The sequence below is a fragment of the Sminthopsis crassicaudata genome, chromosome 1, assembly GCF_048593235.1.
Source record: "Sminthopsis crassicaudata isolate SCR6 chromosome 1, ASM4859323v1, whole genome shotgun sequence".
Classification (NCBI taxonomy): domain Eukaryota; kingdom Metazoa; phylum Chordata; class Mammalia; order Dasyuromorphia; family Dasyuridae; genus Sminthopsis; species Sminthopsis crassicaudata.
Genome location: NC_133617.1, coordinates 671,513,784 through 671,531,328, shown reverse-complemented (window position 1 = coordinate 671,531,328; position 17,545 = coordinate 671,513,784). Strand labels below are relative to the sequence as shown.

The window sequence follows — 17,545 nt, the reverse complement described above, 5'->3', positions numbered from 1 at the left end:
AGCTCGTAGTGCGCAGGCTCCCGGATCTTCTTGGGGAGTGGGCGGGGCAAGGGAAGGCTCGCGCGCTGCCTGCTATTACGCAGGCGTCCCCGGGAGCCGGCTCTTTTTCGGTACTGATTCAGGTAGGGTATTGGTCGAGGTGGGACTCGCGGAGGTGGCAGAGCTTGGGCGGTTCCGGGAGCCTCCTCCAGCTGCTTGGATTCGGGGTCCACAGGGAGCCCACGGGCGGGAGGGAAGCGGGGGATGCGCCAGCACCCACCTCCCGGGGAGCCCTAGCGGCCCGAACGTGGGGAAGCTGAGGCACGCCCCGCCCCTTTCCTTCCTCAGCGCCGCCCCGGGAGTTCGAGTGGGGCTGCACCCCCCGGCCTTCCGCGGGGCCTCTGCGGCTCGGGCAGCCGGCATGGGCAGCAGCAGCAGGATAGAGTGCATCTTTTTCAGCGAATTCCACCCCACGCTGGGCCCCAAAATCACCTATCAGGTAGGCGGGGGGCGGGGCCTCGCCGCGGGGGCGGGGCCACGCAGCCGCAGCAGCCCCTTGGAGGCACGCGCTGCCGCTGTCTCCCCAGGTCCCCGAAGACTTCATCTCCAGGGAGCTGTTTGACACGGTGCAGGTGTATGTCATCACCAAACCGGAGCTGCAGAACAAGCTGATCACCGTGTAAGTGTGGGGGAGGCTCGGAGGGGCGCCCCCAAGTCACCGGATAGGGTGACCTCTCCCGCCCCCGGGAAAGCCCAGGCTTCATTCTCGCCCACAGCCCCCTCTGTTCCGCTGAGCCGCAGGGATTAGCGGACTCCCGCGTCTTTCCCTCACTGCGCTAAGGGCGGGCGCCCCCATCCCTCCCGGTGCTGGCAGAGGCCCGAGAATAAAGCAGCGCTTGTGTCCGCGGCGTTTATGCTCTCCCAAACCGCGCTCTTCGGCTGCTCCCGCTGGGAGAGTCCGCGCTTCTGTACCCCGAGCGCTGCTGGGAGCCCTGGCCCCCTCAGGATTCCGGGTGGCCTTCGTCCCCTTTCCGCAGCTTGTTCTGCGCTCAGTGAGGGTGAGGGTAAGCACGCGAGAAGGAAGCGCTGCCGAAGTGCTGCCCGGGACCTCTCTCTAGTCCCCCAGTGCCCGCGGAGGAGCTCTTTCACACTTATTGAATAATATTTCTAGAAGAAAAAATTCGGACAGAGCCTTTTCAGCAGACTAAGGAGGGAAGAGAGACCACCCGACGGGAGCCCTGAGGACAGGGTTGGGGCGAGGAGCGGAGAGAGCCTGGCTTGTCTGAAGCGAGGCTGTGACAGGTGGTGACGGAGTTCTCCAAGGCCGGGCAGCAGGCGGCTGTGCTTTATCCTTCAGGGAACAGGGTTCTGAAGGGATGGCTTGGTGGAAGCCCGGCCCTAGAGGCATTGCCCCGCAGACTGCAGGGTGGCTTAGCAGGGGAGTGGTTGGGAGCACCATCACTACCAGGGCAGGGCCCAGGCTGTGTTCGGAGAAGAGGCAAATGATCGAAATATCCTCAAGGGACAGAAGATTGACAGGGCCCTGAACAAGAAACTGAAGAGGTCCCCAGAGACCTGAGAGGTTTTCCAAAGTAAAAGGGATTCCCCCCCACACACCCCTTGTGCGATTCTGCTTCCTGCTTAGGACGGCCATGGAGAAGAAGCTAATTGGCTGCCCTGTGTGCATCGAGCACAAGAAGTACAGCCGCAATGCACTGCTCTTCAACCTGGGCTTCGTGTGTGACGCTCGAGCCAAGACCTGCGCCCTGGAGCCCATTGTTAAGAAGCTAGCCGGTTACCTCACCACGCTGGAGGTCAGGACCGGCCCGTTAGGGGCCATTTCTCCAGGGACTCAACCCCTGGGGCACTGAACCATGATCTCTGGGTAGTAGAGAGATAAAGTGCATCAGAACTCCCTCGTAGAGTTGAAAGAAAATTCAAAAGACCATGTAGTTCAACCAGAGTTTTCTAAAAAATGCCAAGGAATGGGAAAGACTTGGGCTCTGTGATCGTGGAGTTAAAGCCAGAAGGGATCGCAGTTCTTTTAGTCCAACCCTGTTTCCCCTACTGTTAGATCCAAGCTCCACGAGCTTTGTAGATGTGCTCGGGGCCACCAGCGAAGCATCAGAGGCTGAGTGGAGCCCAGTCCTCTAACTACAAACCAGTGCTTTATAAACTGCCCCAATCCAGAGTGAAATGGGCACAAGGAATCCGCCTTGCCTGCTTGCCGTCTTCCAGTCTTTGATGGGCCTCATGGCAGCTCCCTTTCTCCCTCCCATTTTTCCTCATAGTTGGAGAGCAGCTTTGTGTCCACAGAGGAGAGCAAACAGAAACTGGTGCCCATCATGACCATCCTCCTGGAGGAGCTCAATGCCACGGGCAGGTGCACTCTGCCCATAGGTAAGACCAAGGTCTAGTCCTTCCTCCAGAGAAGGTCTGCCTGCACTTTCTTGCCCAAGAATTAATAGAATTCAGAGCTCCCCATGTAAAGCCCCAAAGATTACTGTCCCATGTAACCTCCAAAAGATACATGGAACGATTTTAACGGATCCATGAACTTTAATGAGAAACAAAAGACATCTTTAATTTCACCACTCTTTTTAAAAGCTATTTACCATTTCCTACAGTTATTTAAAAACTTGACTGAGGAGGAGTCTGGAGACTTCACCTGCTGGCCAAAGGGAGCTCCTGATTTATAGGGACAAAGCATTGTGAAGGGAGAAGAGAGTGCTCCTCATTGTAAGGAGAGGGATGTGCAGAACCGAGGCTTCCTCAGTTAGATCACAGACTGAGGTAATCAGATAAGAACCAAGAAGGAACGTGAGAGACCCTTTGGGATCAGGTTTCAAAATCTGGGACACAGTGAATTTTATGAGGATGGGCTGGGGGTAATGTCCACAGAGATCTTGGCTCTGATGCCCGCTCTGCAGATAACTGCAACAAGTGATGGCTTTTCTGTATAAGGTGGTAGTTAATCTTAAACCAGTCTCCCATGTTTGGGGTGAGAATCAGAGGAATCTCGTAGAAGTCTAGGTATTAGAGCTGTAGTAAGAGACTTTAGGGGTCCCCTAGCCCTCTTTTTACCTCATCCTCATTATTTATAAACTAAAGGAGGAAAGAGGCAAAATCTAAATCTTATTGAGCCCTGGTTTCACACATGTGAAGACTAGATGTTTCCAGTCCAGACAGCAGGTTAGGAATAGAGCTTCTGTATGAGCCCAGATCTGTATCTTGTGATTCTATCATACTATGGCATATAAAAGTGCTTTGGAAAGACTTGACCTTCTAGAGGGGCAGTCATGTGCCTACATCCTTGTACCCTTCTGGAAGGCTTCCCAGAAGCCAGGAATCCCTATCATCTTTTTCTAGATGAATCTAATACCATCCACCTGAAGGTCATTGAACAGCGGCCTGACCCCCCTATAGCCCAGGAGTATGACGTACCTGTTTTTACCAAAGACAAGGATGAGTTCTTCAACTCCCAGTGGGACCTCACCACGCAGCAAGTACGCCTCCCTGCCACGTTCTCCCCTGCCAGCCCTGAGGGAAAGAGTGTGGGTTGTGGGGTACAGACTGGACCCAGGAATGACATAGCCACCCTCTCTAGATATTGCCCTACATCGATGGCTTTCGACATATCCAGAAAATTTCTGCTGAGGCTGATGTGGAGCTCAACCTCGTGCGGATCGCCATCCAGAACCTGCTGTGAGTGGGTCAGGGACTGAGAGGTGTGTGAGAAAGACTGAGGGAAATCACATCTGGACCTTGCCAGGCCTTGCCCTCTTCACCTCTCCCATCTGCTAGATCTTCCCCTTCTCCTGAGACCTCATAGATGTCATCACCAAAATGAGAATCCATAAGCCAGGGGGTGATGCCTGGTAGGGAAGTGAGGCCCCGAAGGAGGCAGAGGCCCACACTGAGGAGCTGTATCTCCTTGCAGGTACTATGGGGTGGTGACTCTGGTATCCATCCTTCAGGTGAGAAGGGGAACAGTGGGAGGAAGATGGTATTTGAGAGGGGAATCCGGCTCTGATGGCAAGAGGGGTTCCACTTCAGAGCATAACCTGAAATCAAGATGATAAAGCTTGCTAAAAGCAGGATCCTTCCCTTGGAGATGCCCAGTGAGGGGTGGGGAAGGGCTTGTGTGCATGACTAGAGCAGATAGAATGGAGGTCCTCTTGGACAACTGAGGCCCAGAAAGGGAAAGGACTTGGGTTTGTTTTTTGTTTTTTTTTTTTTTCCCATCAATGGTGCAAATTCCTTGGCTTATAGGATTGACAATCAAAGGGACTTAGACCACAGCTTCTTAAACTTTCTCCACTTGCAACTCCTTTTGCCTAAGAAATTTTTAGGCAACCTCAGCATATGGGTATACAAAATAAATATACAAATCAAATACTGACTGATAATCATAATTTCACAACCCTCACATTTAGTTCTGAGACTCCAATATGGGGTCACAACCCACAGTTTAAGAAACTGGGCCTTCTGCTGTCCAGTCTAACATCTTTGGTTTTACTGATGGGCACTGAGGCCCAAAGAGCTTAAGGGCTTTTGTAAGCTCGCATAGCCTTATTCTCCTGACTCATGAGTCAGCTGGGAAATGATTTCTAAGCTTGGAGAAGATGAGGCCGGTGGGCTCCTCAGGCCTTATTGCATCTTTGCACCCCCAGTATTCCAACGTGTACTGCCCCACGCCCAAAGTTCAGGACCTGGTAGATGATAAGTCACTACAGGAGGAATGCCTGGCCTATGTCACCAAACAAGGTAGGGCAGGAAAGGGAGGGAGGAGGGCAAGGACACAGCTTTCAGGGTGTCTGGCTGACTCACAACTGTGTCTTTATGCCAACTTTGAGAAGCCACATCCAGTAATAATTCAAAAAGATCCAAAAATCATTCACCTTACAAGCTTCTCTGGAGGATAAGGAAATTGAGACACAGAGTTTTAAGTAACTTGCCTGTGGTAATAGAGCTAAGAAATGTTGGAACCAGAATTCAGAGCTTGTTATCTTCCAGTTTTAAATCCTTTTAGGGGCCTAAAACTGGGAGAAGAGATTGTAATCCTAATTCCTCCCAACTGTCCTGAGGCCTAGAGTGATAGGAGCCTGAGATATGTGAACTCCCAGTTTACAGTCACCATCTCATCCCCCAGGGCACCAACGAGCCAGCCTGAGAGACGTCTTCCAGCTCTACTGCGGCTTCAGCCCCGGCACCACTGTCCGGGACCTCATCGGCCGCTACACCCAGCAGCTGCAGCATGTGGACGAGAGGTCAGCCCTGGGCTGGGGAGGGGGCTCTGGGAAGGCCTCCGGAGCTCAAGGGGCTGGCACCTGGCTCCCGAGGGGCCGGCCTTGAGCCAGAGGCACCCTCGCCTCCTTCCTTGATCGGTTTGGGGTTCCCAAAGCCTCTCTGTGCCCAGGCAGGGAGGCGGCGCAAAGCTTCAGCCTCCCGCTGGCCCCAGTCCTGCCTGATAGCAGTGTGGGCACTTCCACCCTGCCCTCCCTAGCTCTCTTTCCAGAGAAGAGGCTTCACAGACAGGGGGCTCTGCCACCTGGAGCCAAACACCTTTCCAGCCCTGGCCTGCAGCTTCCCCATAGGTAAAAAGGGCACCTGCAGTGCTCTCAGAGGCCATCTATGGACTCTGATGTAGATACATGGGAGAAATTCCCGGGGAAGTGACCCTTGCACACAGGAGGTCCTCACTGCGGCTGACTTCCATGCCCTCCCGACCCCCTAACAGGAAGCTGATTCAGTTCGGGCTCATGAAAAACCTGATGAGGCGGCTGCAGAAGTACCCTGTGCGCATCACGGCCGAGGAGCGCAGCCACCCTGCCCGCCTCTACACCGGCTGCCACAGCTATGACGAGATCTGCTGCAAGACCGGTGGGGGTGGGGGTGGGGGCGGCGGTGGGGGCGGCGGTGGGGGCGGGGGCCGAGCCTGGCGGCCCTCTGCTGACTCCCCGCCTCCCCGCCGCCCTTCTAGGAATGAGCTACCGGGAGCTGGACGAGCGCCTGGACAACGACCCCAACATCATCGTGTGCTGGAAGTGAAATCACTGCGGGTGGGCGCCGCCCACAGCCTGCCTGGGAGCCTCGGGGGCTTCAGGACTCTGGGGCGGGCTGGGTCAATAAAGCGCCTTTTCTGTCTTCCCGCTCGGTCTCCTGCCTTTCCTTCGGCGTCCAGCAGGGGCCGCCATCACATACGAGTCCCTGACGCCTTCGTTTCCGTGGCAACGGCGACGCTAGTCTTTCCAACCGCTTTTCTTTTCAACTACTGAGGGCTCCGCTCTCTCCCGAGAGGGCGCCCCGCGTGACACCTAAATGCGGCTCCTACTTGCCTTCATCCCACCACAGCCTGAGGATGGGGGACTTGGAAGTGCTGCTGCCCGGAGAGGCCGAATCCCTGGTGCAGGCCCTGCAGAGCTTCCCGCTGTGGGAGATGGGATCCCAGGGGTGAGGGGCCAGGGTCCCAGGGGAGAGGGGCCGGGCCCTCGGGAAGGGAGCGGCCCATCAGCACGGGCCGAGCGCAGAGAGGCCCTGATTCAGACCAGAGAGCTCATGGGGGCTGTACAGCCCGGGCCCCAGGCAGGCAACTTCACACTGGGGCAGTGAGGGGAGCATGGAGCGGGGGAGGGGGGCTCAGCTCAGTCCTATCCAGAAGCCGACCCCTGGGGGCCACGAGATTTCTGGAAGTCTGGTCCAGTTCTCTATCCCAGTAAATCCCTTGTGGCCAGGTGGTGTCGGCAGCACGAGCAGCTGGAGAAACTGAACATGCAGGCCATCCTGGATGCCTCGGCCTGCCAGGAAGAGCCCATCCAGGAGCTGCTGGTCAGCCACAGCAAGGTAGGGTGTGATCTGGGAGCTGACTCCCCTCCCCTCCCCCCCACAGGATGAGATGTTTGAGTAACGCTTCCCCTCAGGAAGGCGGACGTGTCCACTTCCTTCCCCATGGAGGCTCAGGGCCCGTGAGCAGCTCGGAGGGCTCCCTTGTGTGGCGGGGCTGAGGCCCGTCCCACGTCTCTGTCCCCCAGCGGCCCTTGGGTTCTCGGAGGTCATGAGAAATGCTTATCCCTCCAGACAAGGCGGGTGTAGCAGAGCCGTCTAGCACGCGTCCCGTAACGGAGGAGAGCTCGGCTCCCAGAGTGCTGCTCCTTGTTCACATTCTCCCGCCTCCCGAGGACTCCCCCCCCTTGCCTCAACACACCGAATGACTGAGGATGTCTTTAGTTTTTCCTGCCGGGCTCCCTATGCCTCCTGCTGAGGGAGAGTCCGGTAGTTAATCACATGCCCTTTGATTCCGAATCCTAAAAGCCAGTAAACTCTCAGCCCGGTCCCTCTGAACCTCGGACGGAAAGAGCTGGGCTAGCTCTGCCCTGAAAGAGGGAAGAGACGTGGCATTTACCGGGCCTCTCCCTCCTGCACAAGGAATGAGCAGGGCCTCGGCCCGACCTCGGGGGGAACAGAGAGACGAGGAAAACATTAAACTGTCCCAGGTGGTTCCCTTAGAGTCGGACACAGCAGCATCACGGGTTGTGTATTTAGGTGTTTCACGTGGATTCTGAGAAGAGAGAACAGACTTGAAATGAGGAGACCTGGGTTTAAATACCTGCTCCCAGCACTAGCTGGCGGGAGACAAGAGGCCAGGAAAGCGTCTTGTAAACTTTAGTGCACTACAAAGCCCAAGTCAGGGACATCACGTTCGGTTTTTAAAAATAAGTTGGATTAGGCATTAAACCCTCGAAAAAATAAGAAATTAGGTTGGGATTTGACTCTTGGAAAAAATACAAATCTCACCGAAAAAACCGAGTTTCCTTCTCAATTCATCCAGTATTTATTAAGCATCTTGTGGGACCCAAACTTAATGAGCGGGAACTCGTGCTGGAGTGACACAACTATAAAAAGATAGGGAAATGCAAAGCAATGGGACCGAAAGGCAGAGCTCACACATGAGATAGGGAATTTATGATATAAAGAACAGTTTGGTTGGCATGGAGAGTACATGACGGGGAGTCGTTTCTAATCAGTCCAGAAAGATAATCAGTAGCATTTTTCCTCAGGCATCTTATCTCTTCCTTCTGTCCTCCACACAACCGTTCTGTACCTCAAAACTAGGTTTCTCTTAGGGTTGTACATTTATTTACTCCCCCAAGGTGTCTCTGCCCATGGAAAGAACTACCCACTGATAATAGCCGTGTGAAAAAATAATGCAATCCACTAATATTCGGAGGCACAAATTGGTTTAGCTTGGAGGAACCTCTCACATCCATCAAACTTGTAAAAATGAAAAGAACTAAGCTCAGTACTGGTGCGCTTCTGGGGAAGAAAATACACTCACTTGTTATTGGTAGAAATGCCAACTTAGCACTTCTCTCATACCCTTGGACGCATTGGTATTAGTGAAATAAATAAACCCAGAAAGTTAGTCACAAGCAACACCCAGCACTCTGTGTGTGGCCAATAAAGGGGAAGGAGAGGAGCATTCTCAATGTCTAAATGGCTAAATAAATTGTGGTACGGCATTCAAAAGACCAAGGAATATAAAGAATTCTGGAAGGAGTTTTATGAAATGCTGCAAAGCCACACACAAAAAAGCAGAACCAAGAATAAGCAAAAGGTTCTGATAGAAACAGGAAATGACTAAAATACTATGCTACTTCATGTACTGAAATTAAATAATCATTACAAAGCAAATATACTTAAATTGATATTCAATATTTATAAACTAGAAGACTGGTTACATTAGTTAAATTGTAGAACATTAATATAATGGCATGGTCTAATGCAAGTAACAAGGACAAATTATGAGGAATACCAAGAAATATGGAAAATTGAAAAATTTCAGAACCAGAAGAATGTTATAGTAACTAGGCCAATTTGAAGGTAAACGGACAGTGGATTACCCTGGAGCCTTGAAATGACTGAAAAGTTGTCAGAGCACTAATTAATCCCTAATGGATTAGGAATCCATTGAGCAATCTGAGAATTTAAGGAACCTGGATAAGATTTTGTCCCAGCACCTGATTCGAACTTTCTCTCCAATTTTCCCTTATGACTAACTCTTAGAATTTGGATCCCTATATTTGGGAGTGTGGAGCTGGAATGGAAAAGGAAAAGTATGGGGAAAAAAACACATAACTGCATTTTGGGATCTTTGGATACAAATCTGCTAGAGACAGATTGTATTATTGTAATCTTAAGCATTTTTCTTAGAGGAAATCCAAAGTGACAGAAATCTATCCAGCCTCTGAAAAATCTCACCCAAATCGGTTTGATTTAAAAACTTTAGCTCACTTAAACTAAAACTCCACAATAAACTCAATGATAGTAAAAATAATTTGGATTAACAGAATTAATAGTATCAGCAAATTACCTAGAAACTTCAACCTTCCAGTATCCTCCTTGCTGGCCAGCCAAAGGTGACTATGAAAGTCTTCCTTTTCTAAATTACATCACTCCCCTAATTCAGTGGGGAATCTGCCAAGGACTAAAGACCTTAACACAGAGCCTGGCACTTAGGAGAAACAATAAATGCTTGTTGATTTGTCCTAATGGAATGTTTATAATACAGGGTGGTCCCAAAGGTCTTGCTTAAAAATTATTAATTTTAAGTTAAAACCAATAAAACAAAAACTTAGATTTAACTATTTTAGTGGAGTTATAAGCTAGTAAGACAGCACTAAGACTTTTGAGACAGGTTGTTTGTAGTCTCAAGAAGAGACAGGAGGAGGAGGCGCTTTGTTATGTTTGCACCATAAAAAGCTGCTAGAGTCAACATCCTTGGCTACAATGGCTGCAAAAATAAAAATGGAAATAGGATGTTGAGGAGCAGGCCCTCAGCCAAGACAAAAACCTTGAGCCGCCTATCTGGAGAGTTTTTAAATTGGGCCTCAGTTTCCCCAACTGTAAAATGGAGAAATGACATCAGAATTATTAAGGTCAAATGAGTTAGTATATTTTTTAAAACCCTAAGATACATTTTACTCTTTCAAATAATATGTCCATAAAAATAGTTTCAACAAAAACCTGCTGTGTATAGAAGATGAGGGGTCAACTCCTGAAGGCTGGGAGTCAGGACTAAAATGGGGGAAGCAAGATGGGGCCCTGTTTTCAGAAAGAAGGGGAAAAGACAGCTAGCATTATGGAGCTCAGGAAGTGGGTGGAACCTTAGAAAATGAGCCATGGTTTGACCTGCTTGAGGCTGAACTGGGCCAAAGAGCAGAGTCAAGGTTCAAACACGAGAGCTTCTGCCTGCAATCCTGTGTCCAGGGCTATTTCTACATGCAAGAAGACCTAGGCCCTTGGAACACCGGGCAAATCACTGAGCAGCATTCTTCATCCATCCACAAAATAGAGATAATCATCCCTACACCACTTAACCCTCAGGCTATCTGTGAGGAAGATATTTTATAAGCCTTAAAGTATAAGAATTTTAAGTTTTCACTTTGAGTTCAGTTTTGGATAGGAGGTCCATCCTCTTCCCCCATTTACCCATGCCTTCTCCCAAATAAAGTCACTTTGTGTTTATTAGTCTTTACTCATCAAAGCCTTGGATTGAATAAGATGTCCTCAAATAACCTTCTTTCTTTGGGCCCCTAGAGTTTTAGAAAAGAAGCAAAGTGATTATTATTAACCACAAAGGTAGCCTAGTAGTGCCACAATGCACTGGAGAACTTCCATTCCAGTATCCCAGATTTTGGGGGATGGAATTCCTATTCCCCCTCACATAGAACACTTATTTGTGACCCTCCACTTCCAGAGAGAAAGAAGATAAGGAATTAAAGCATGTTATTGATTGCCTTAATGGTCAAATTAATGAACTTTTTTAGTAGTTCCCTACAAACATTCACTAAAGAGATATGCAGTGTATCTACATAGAATGTGTGTCTACAAAATTAATTGTAATGACATTTATCATGTATGAAGACAACCAATTTGACTATAAAATCTTTTTCTTTTTTTTTTTCTTGCCAAGTTGGAATGTAGAAGATACAATTATTTTTGTTTTGTTTTTTTAAATCATTTTCTTGTACTTGAAATTGCATTGTAGTAAATACTACTGTAGTCAGAAATGACTGATAAGTCAGTCATCTTTACTTTTTTAGCTAAGCTCAAAAAGGAATATTATAGAAGCATACAGGTACAGTCCACTAATGATTGAAATTAGGGAAACTCACCATAGCTATCCCCAATAAACTTCATATCATTTGTGCTCAAAAACTCTACATTTCCAGTATAGGATAAGAAGAGACAGAAATAGAGGGAGTTTGTCTGAAAAAAATGAAGGGGGTGGAAGAAACAGAACTTTGGGGTCTATTGGACACCAGTTTAAGAAAAACATTGATAAAGTAGGAAGCAACTGGGATTGTAAAGGGCAGTGAACTCTTATCATAAGAGAAGATGCTGAAGGAATTGAGGGTATTTCACTATTTAGTATTTAGAGAAGACTTATGGAAAACCCAATGGTTTCTTCCAAGTATTTGGAGACTCTCATGAAATTGAGAGATTTGTTCTAGTCTTCAAAAGCAAAACCAGGAACAATAGAAATAAAAAGGCAAGGTTAGGTTTGATGTCAGGAAAAACTTGATAATAAATTGAGCATCCTGAAGTAAAATGAGCTGTGGGAGGCGGCTGCTGGAGGACCACTGACTTCCCATCAAGAATAAGGATGGACTAAGGGCTGTTGAGGTCCCTTCCATCTGGGAAGTCGGTGATAAGTCTCGCATCTCTTGTCTCCTCCCGTGCCACTAGATCCCGACTCTTATTGAGGAACTGATCTCTGTGGAGATGTGGAAGCAGAAGGTGTTTCCTGTGCTGTGCAAGCTAGAAGATTTCAAGCCCCATAACACCTTTCCTATTTACATGGTGGTGAGAGCAGTAGACGACCCTGTGCCCCCTGCTTGGCAGGCCTCTCATGTGCCTGATTCATATGACCACCCTTCCTCCTTGCCCCAACAAGGGCTGGGGACCAGGGCTTCTTAAACTTGTTCCACTTGTGAACCCTTTTCATCTGAGAAATTGTAACTCCAGATATATATGAAATGGTTGAACAAACTAAACATTTACCCATAATAAACCACAGTTTTGTGACCACCACATTCTGTTATGAGACACCCCCCCATGGACTCATGACCTGTAGTTTAAGAAGCTTTGCTCTAGACTCTTATCTGATAAGTCTCCGAGGGGGGGGGGGTCACCCTGTGCCACGGAACTGGGCTGTGGGCAAGAAGTGGGCCTGGGATTTCTCTCCCCAGTGTGCTCTGTGTTCTCTCTCACCTAGATACACCACGAAGCTTCCATCATCAACCTTCTGGAAACTGTCTTCTTCCACAAGGTGAGGCTGGTCCACTCTGAGCAGGGAGGCCTGAGGAGCTTTTGGCTTTGGGAATAAGATGGGAGTGGATTGGAAAACCCGGAGAGAAGGTCTGTTGAGTTCTCCAGGAATGATGGTAGCGTTGGGTTAAATGGGCATCCGTGGCTGGCAGCACTTGCACTCCCACGCCTCAGATGCCCATTTAACCCAGAGATGGAGAGAAGGAAGCTGGGACTGTGGCTCGAGCTTGTCCCTGCTACATGCTTCGGGGCAAGCTGATTAATCTCCCCTGTGCTCCTTGTCAACCTCAGATAGAAGGGTTCCCTGCAGGACCCATTGATTCAGAAAACCCGCTGTTAATATTATCTGTGTTGTTTGGATATTTGTTAAATATTTCTTTATTAACTTTAATCTTGTTAAGGAAGCCCTTGGAGTATCAAGGCTCTCTCCTTCCACACCTCCAAAACTGAGTTGTAGAGAGAAGTTGGCAAAGAAGGGACAGAGAGCTTCCTTCTCTAGGAATTCCTGTATTTCAGTGCTTCTCCTTGAATAGGGTTACTTGACTGGGTCCCACTAGCTCCCGATTGTGGTCCTATAGATTGTCCAATGACTGACCTACTGCTTGCTGCCCTCCCCTGACCTCAGCTTCCTGTACTGAGACCTTTGGGCCAAGCAGATGAAGCACAGGTCAGGTCAAGGGAGAAGTGAGGAGCTCCAGAGGAAGGATGGTACGATGGGGCTGAAGTCATCTGGCCCTCTCCACCACAGGGCTCCTGGGCAAAGACCCAGTGCCTCCCTGTTCCTAGTATACTTAGAAGCCTTTAAAGATGGAAGGCATCCAGTGCCCTTCCCAGGAGAGAGGATACTGAGTTTCGCACAAGGTGCCTCTCTCTCACCTGAGATCCTTATATCCTCTCATCTCTCCTTCCTTTCCCAGGAAGTGTGTGATTCAGCTGAGGACTACATTTTGGATTTGGTTGACTATTGTCACCGAAAACTGACACTCCTGGTGGCCCAAAACAACTCTGTAGGCTACCCGGTGTCTTCTGAAGGAGACTTTGAGCTTTCACCTTTGCAGGTACCTTGGGCACCCCGTTCCTCACCCGAGCTGATTTTCCAGCCGGGGCAGTGGGCTCCTTTTGAGGAGTCAGTGCCCTCTGGCCCAGGCTGGACAAGATAAGGCTCCATGGTCAGAGAAAAATGGCCTGCCCCCTAATGAAAACCTGTTTTTCCCATGGTCTCCACCATATTCTTCCATGTGCTCCAGGAGCTACAGAAGCAGGCCCAAACGATGGAGTTTGAGATTTCTCTGAAAGCCCTTTCCGTGCTGCGCTACATCACGGACAATGTGGACAGGTACGTGCTGCAGCAGGTACAAAGCCACAGAGTGGGTGGGCGGGGAGCCAAGGAGAGGAGCACAGCTTTGCTCCAATCCCCACGATTCTCCTCTCCTCACCCCTGCAGCTTGTCTCTGAGCACCATAACCCGGATGCTGAGCACCCACAACCTGCCCTGCGTCTTGGTGGAGCTGCTGGAGAACAGCCCCTGGTATCACCAGGAAGAAGGTGAGTTTGTGTCCTGGAAGCTTTCTGGCACTGATGTCAGATGGGCCAGACTTAGAGCCGAACAGGACAGTCACAAATCCTGGTCCTGTCTCTGGGACGCCTCTGGTCAAGAACAGTGACTGTCGAAGCATTTGTTGTGTTCCATTGACTAAAGATAGCTGCAAGGGGCCAAAAAAGTGGATGAAAATCCTCAAATTCCACAAGTATGTTTGGAAATCAAACCTTGCAGAAGCGAGTCCCAAGCCACGATCTCCCTGTGCATCCTGGAATCGAGGCAGGGAGGGTCTCAGAACTGGAGGGAAATGGACATGCAGGCTGGCCCTTTAGCTTAGAGCTGTAGAAGTCCAGGGCTTTGTCCAAGATCCAAGATACCAAAGCCACAGCATAGAGCAGCCCTGCATTGGGCTCTTCGGTCACCTCTCCCATGTCCTCTCCATTGTTTTTTTCCTCAGGCCAGCTGAAGAGGTTTGAAGGGGGAAGGTGGCAAATAGTGACTGCCAGGGACTTCCAGAAGCTGACCAAGGTCGACGGTCAGGTGTGGATCGCTCTGTACAACCTGCTGCTCAGCCCGGAATGCCAGTCCAAGTATAACCTCACTGGCTTCAACAAGAACCAGCTCCTTAAGGTGAGTGCTGCTGAGAGATGTTAGGCAGAGGGCATCCAGCCCTCCTGATGCCCTGTTGACCCTCTCCTGGGCTCCTATTCTCTCCTTTCCCTTCTTGTGCTACCACGCTCTTCCCCAACTGGCCATACCCCTGCCCCCTCAGACCCTCTTCTGTCACTCCTGCCCACCCTCCACCCCACAGACACACACTCCCCACCCATGGCCAGGGTCTGCATGGAACTCTGCCTCGCACTAATACATCCCTCTCCCAAGTGGAAAGATAAACCAGATCTTTAGCTGTGTGGGCCCAGGGCTTCCTCCTTTCCCTGGTGAGGATGGAGGGCAAAATCCAGGGCAACAAGGAGCATTCCACAGGTCTTCTCCAGGAGCTTCTTCTGACTCTTGTTCCTCCAGCTCCGGGCCTTGCTCTCTGATGTCCTGCTGGACCAGATACCCAACCTGGTGGAGCTACAACGCTTTCTGAGCCACCTGGCAGTCACTGAGCCCCTGTCTCCCAAGAAGGACTTGGTGATGGAGCAGGTATTAACAGAGGAAAAAGACAGGGGGCTGTCCAACCCATGGTTAGAGTTCTGTCACTGAGGCCAGACCCCGGGGCACTCTTACTGGCACAGCTCAGCTTGCCATGGCCTTGAGTGACTCTGCTTCTGCCATTGGCTCACTCCTGGACTTGCTAGTCAAGGCCTTCTCCCATCCTAAGGCCCTTCCCCTCAGGTCCCAGAAATCTGGAGCCGGCTGGAGAAGAAAAATGGGGGGAAATGGCACGCCATTGCAAAGTACCAGCTAAAGCACATCTTCAGCCCCTCTGAGCAGGACCTTCGTCTGCAGGCCAGAAGGTAGGCAGGGCAGGGGGTAGCAGATTGGGCTGTAAACAGGAGCTGCTGCCAGACCTCCTAGCCCTTAAGAAGGATGGTCCTGGGTCTCAGGGGTCTCCAATTCCTGAAAACGCCAGAGAGCACCAACTCCTTCCTCCTCTTTGCCCTGAGCTTGCATCAGGCCTTTCACTTTTCATTACTTATTAAACCTCTGCCTGCAGTTGGGATGCCCTGATTTTCTGAACCCCAAGCATTCTCTCCCCCAATCTTAGGGACTCCACTCATCCTTCTACCATAACTGGCCTCTGCTCCTTCTCTTTCTTATTCTCCTTAGCATCACACATCCCAAAAGAAAAGTTTCCCAAGGAAAACTACAGGATCCATTCAGAAGAACTATCCCAGGGCAGGACAGTTAGACATGTGCATGTAAAAGAAATTGGCCCCATTCCAGGTTAGGCCATAACTTAGTTGTCAGACCCATCTGTCTAGCAGGTTTCCAGCCAGGCTTGGCCCAAGATGCTTCAGGACCATGTCTCCCATCCCAGAACAAGTCCACAGTAATGGTGATCTGGGATTCACCTACTTGGGTTCCTCCAATTGAACTCATCGGGTTGTCCTAGAATCTCCAGCTCCCTGTCAGCCAATTTGGAAGTCTCACAGTAACACAGATGTTCTGGAGGTGCATCACTTGGGCCTTCCTGACTAATCAGAGCTGCATGAAACCCAAGAGATCACTTGGTGTAGCTACAAGCTTCTGTACTTGGAGAGTCAGGGAAGGGAAGATACTTGCCTTCAGACAACAGGCAGCAAGGAGCAGAATCTGGATTTAAAACTGCATCCTCCTGTGTGACCCTGGGCAAGTCACTTAACCCCAGCCTCAGGGGGGGAAAAAAAAAAAAAAAAAAAAAAACATCCTCTGGTTTAAATGCAATGTCCTTAACTCAAGTTACTTTCCCAGGCCCCCCAATGAAGAAAAAAAAAATGGAGATACAAAAGATACAGGCAGGCTTGTGGAATAATCACCAGTCAAATGTGTTGTTGTGGTGGTCCACGCTCAGCAGGCCTCCCTTTTCCTTGTTTTTCTAAGATGGGCAGAGACCTACAAACTGGATGTGATGGAGGCATTGAATCCTGAGAAGCCCAAGTGTGCCTCCTGCAACGCCGAAGCCTCCAAGCGATGCTCTCGGTGCCAGAATGAGTGGTACTGCAAGAGGTATGCTCCCACCAAAACTGCTTTCCCCCTCCTCCCAAATACCCATCCAAGGGCTCTGCAGAGCAGTAGCTGGGTTGGGGGGGGGGGCCTCCAGGAGCTACCATTCAGAGGGCAGAGCTCATTGGCCCAGGGATGTAGAGGCAAAAGGGTCATCCCCGAGGTCCAGGAGCCCATTCCTTTCTTAACAGCTAAGCAGAACTCCCTGAACCTTCAGTTGCTCCTCTCTCTCTTGAACAGGGAATGTCAGGTGAAACACTGGCAGAAGCACCGAAAAGCTTGTGATTTAATGGCCAAGGGGATGGACAGTGTGAAGGAGGAGATCAAAGCATAACTGCAGCTGCTGCTGGTTTCCCCTTGTGGTATCCCATCGTGCCAACCCCCCACCCACCCAAGGTCCCAGAGTGCCCCACTATGTGCCCCTCCCTCCCACCCCCACATCCATTAGCATCTGCTCAGATTGGTCCACAGGCTCCCATCTCAGGCAGCGGCCCTGCTTGCTCTTTCCCCTGCCGGGTCTGAATCCCTGGTAACTCTTCCGTTGTCTGCTAGCCCCGCAGCTCCCAGCTTGGGCCTCAGCTCTCCGGACAGCCCAGAATCCATGAGACTAGAACAGAGCTCCGACTCCTAGGAGCTGGCAGGGCGCTGCAGGCCCCTTCTTCCCCCTGGGGAGGGGGAGGAGGGATTCTAGGGGGAGTGAGTGCTCACAGGGGAGGGAGGGAGGGAGGGAGGACGGTTTCTGAGACTTCCCTCCGCTTTCTGAGAGTCTGTGGCAGGAAAGTGCGGATGTGGGGTACCTTCTTCCTTTCTGTAAAGCACAGTAAATGGTTTCTTTTAAGAAGCTTCTGTCTGTCTGCAGCGCTGAACCGGCCTCTCCCGGCCCCCTCTCTTCTGGCCTGCCTAGAAATGGGATGGAGACGGGTTTGGAAGAGGGCTGAGGCTGCTTCCTGTGGGGCCAGGCTCGGCCTCAGAGGGAAAGGGAAGGGGGAAAGCCACAGCGGAGAGCCGGCGGGATGCTGCGCTCGGAGGGGTGCACCCTTTTCG

General features: G+C 50.6%; 2 protein-coding genes across 4 annotated transcripts; both read left to right on the top strand.

Annotated features, from left to right (window-relative positions):
- The first annotated feature begins 4 nt into the window (after window positions 1-4).
- NPRL2 (NPR2 like, GATOR1 complex subunit) lies at window positions 5-6,132 on the top strand. 3 transcript variants are annotated; one of them, XM_074283334.1, is made up of 12 exons: window positions 5-122; window positions 328-478; window positions 567-658; window positions 1,625-1,793; window positions 2,271-2,379; window positions 3,349-3,485; window positions 3,587-3,684; window positions 3,920-3,956; window positions 4,653-4,746; window positions 5,132-5,249; window positions 5,720-5,862; window positions 5,963-6,132. In XM_074283334.1, exons 2-12 carry the CDS (start codon window positions 401-403, stop codon window positions 6,028-6,030), a joined length of 1,143 nt encoding a protein of 380 aa, XP_074139435.1. In that variant the 5' UTR covers window positions 5-122; window positions 328-400; the 3' UTR covers window positions 6,031-6,132. The 3 variants fall into 3 exon arrangements, with proteins under 3 accessions (XP_074139435.1, XP_074139437.1, XP_074139436.1); XM_074283336.1 differs by lacking the exons at window positions 3,920-3,956; window positions 4,653-4,746; XM_074283335.1 differs by lacking the exons at window positions 5-122; window positions 328-478; window positions 567-658 and adding an exon at window positions 1,098-1,281.
- Window positions 6,133-6,195: 63 nt separating this feature from the next.
- Window positions 6,196-17,342, top strand: ZMYND10 (zinc finger MYND-type containing 10). Its single transcript, XM_074283333.1, has 12 exons — window positions 6,196-6,432; window positions 6,714-6,822; window positions 11,728-11,844; window positions 12,257-12,310; window positions 13,227-13,367; window positions 13,557-13,645; window positions 13,754-13,854; window positions 14,307-14,479; window positions 14,873-14,998; window positions 15,191-15,312; window positions 16,379-16,504; window positions 16,742-17,342. Exons 1-12 carry the CDS (start codon window positions 6,341-6,343, stop codon window positions 16,833-16,835), a joined length of 1,344 nt encoding a protein of 447 aa, XP_074139434.1. The 5' UTR covers window positions 6,196-6,340; the 3' UTR covers window positions 16,836-17,342.
- The last annotated feature ends 203 nt before the right edge of the window (window positions 17,343-17,545 follow it).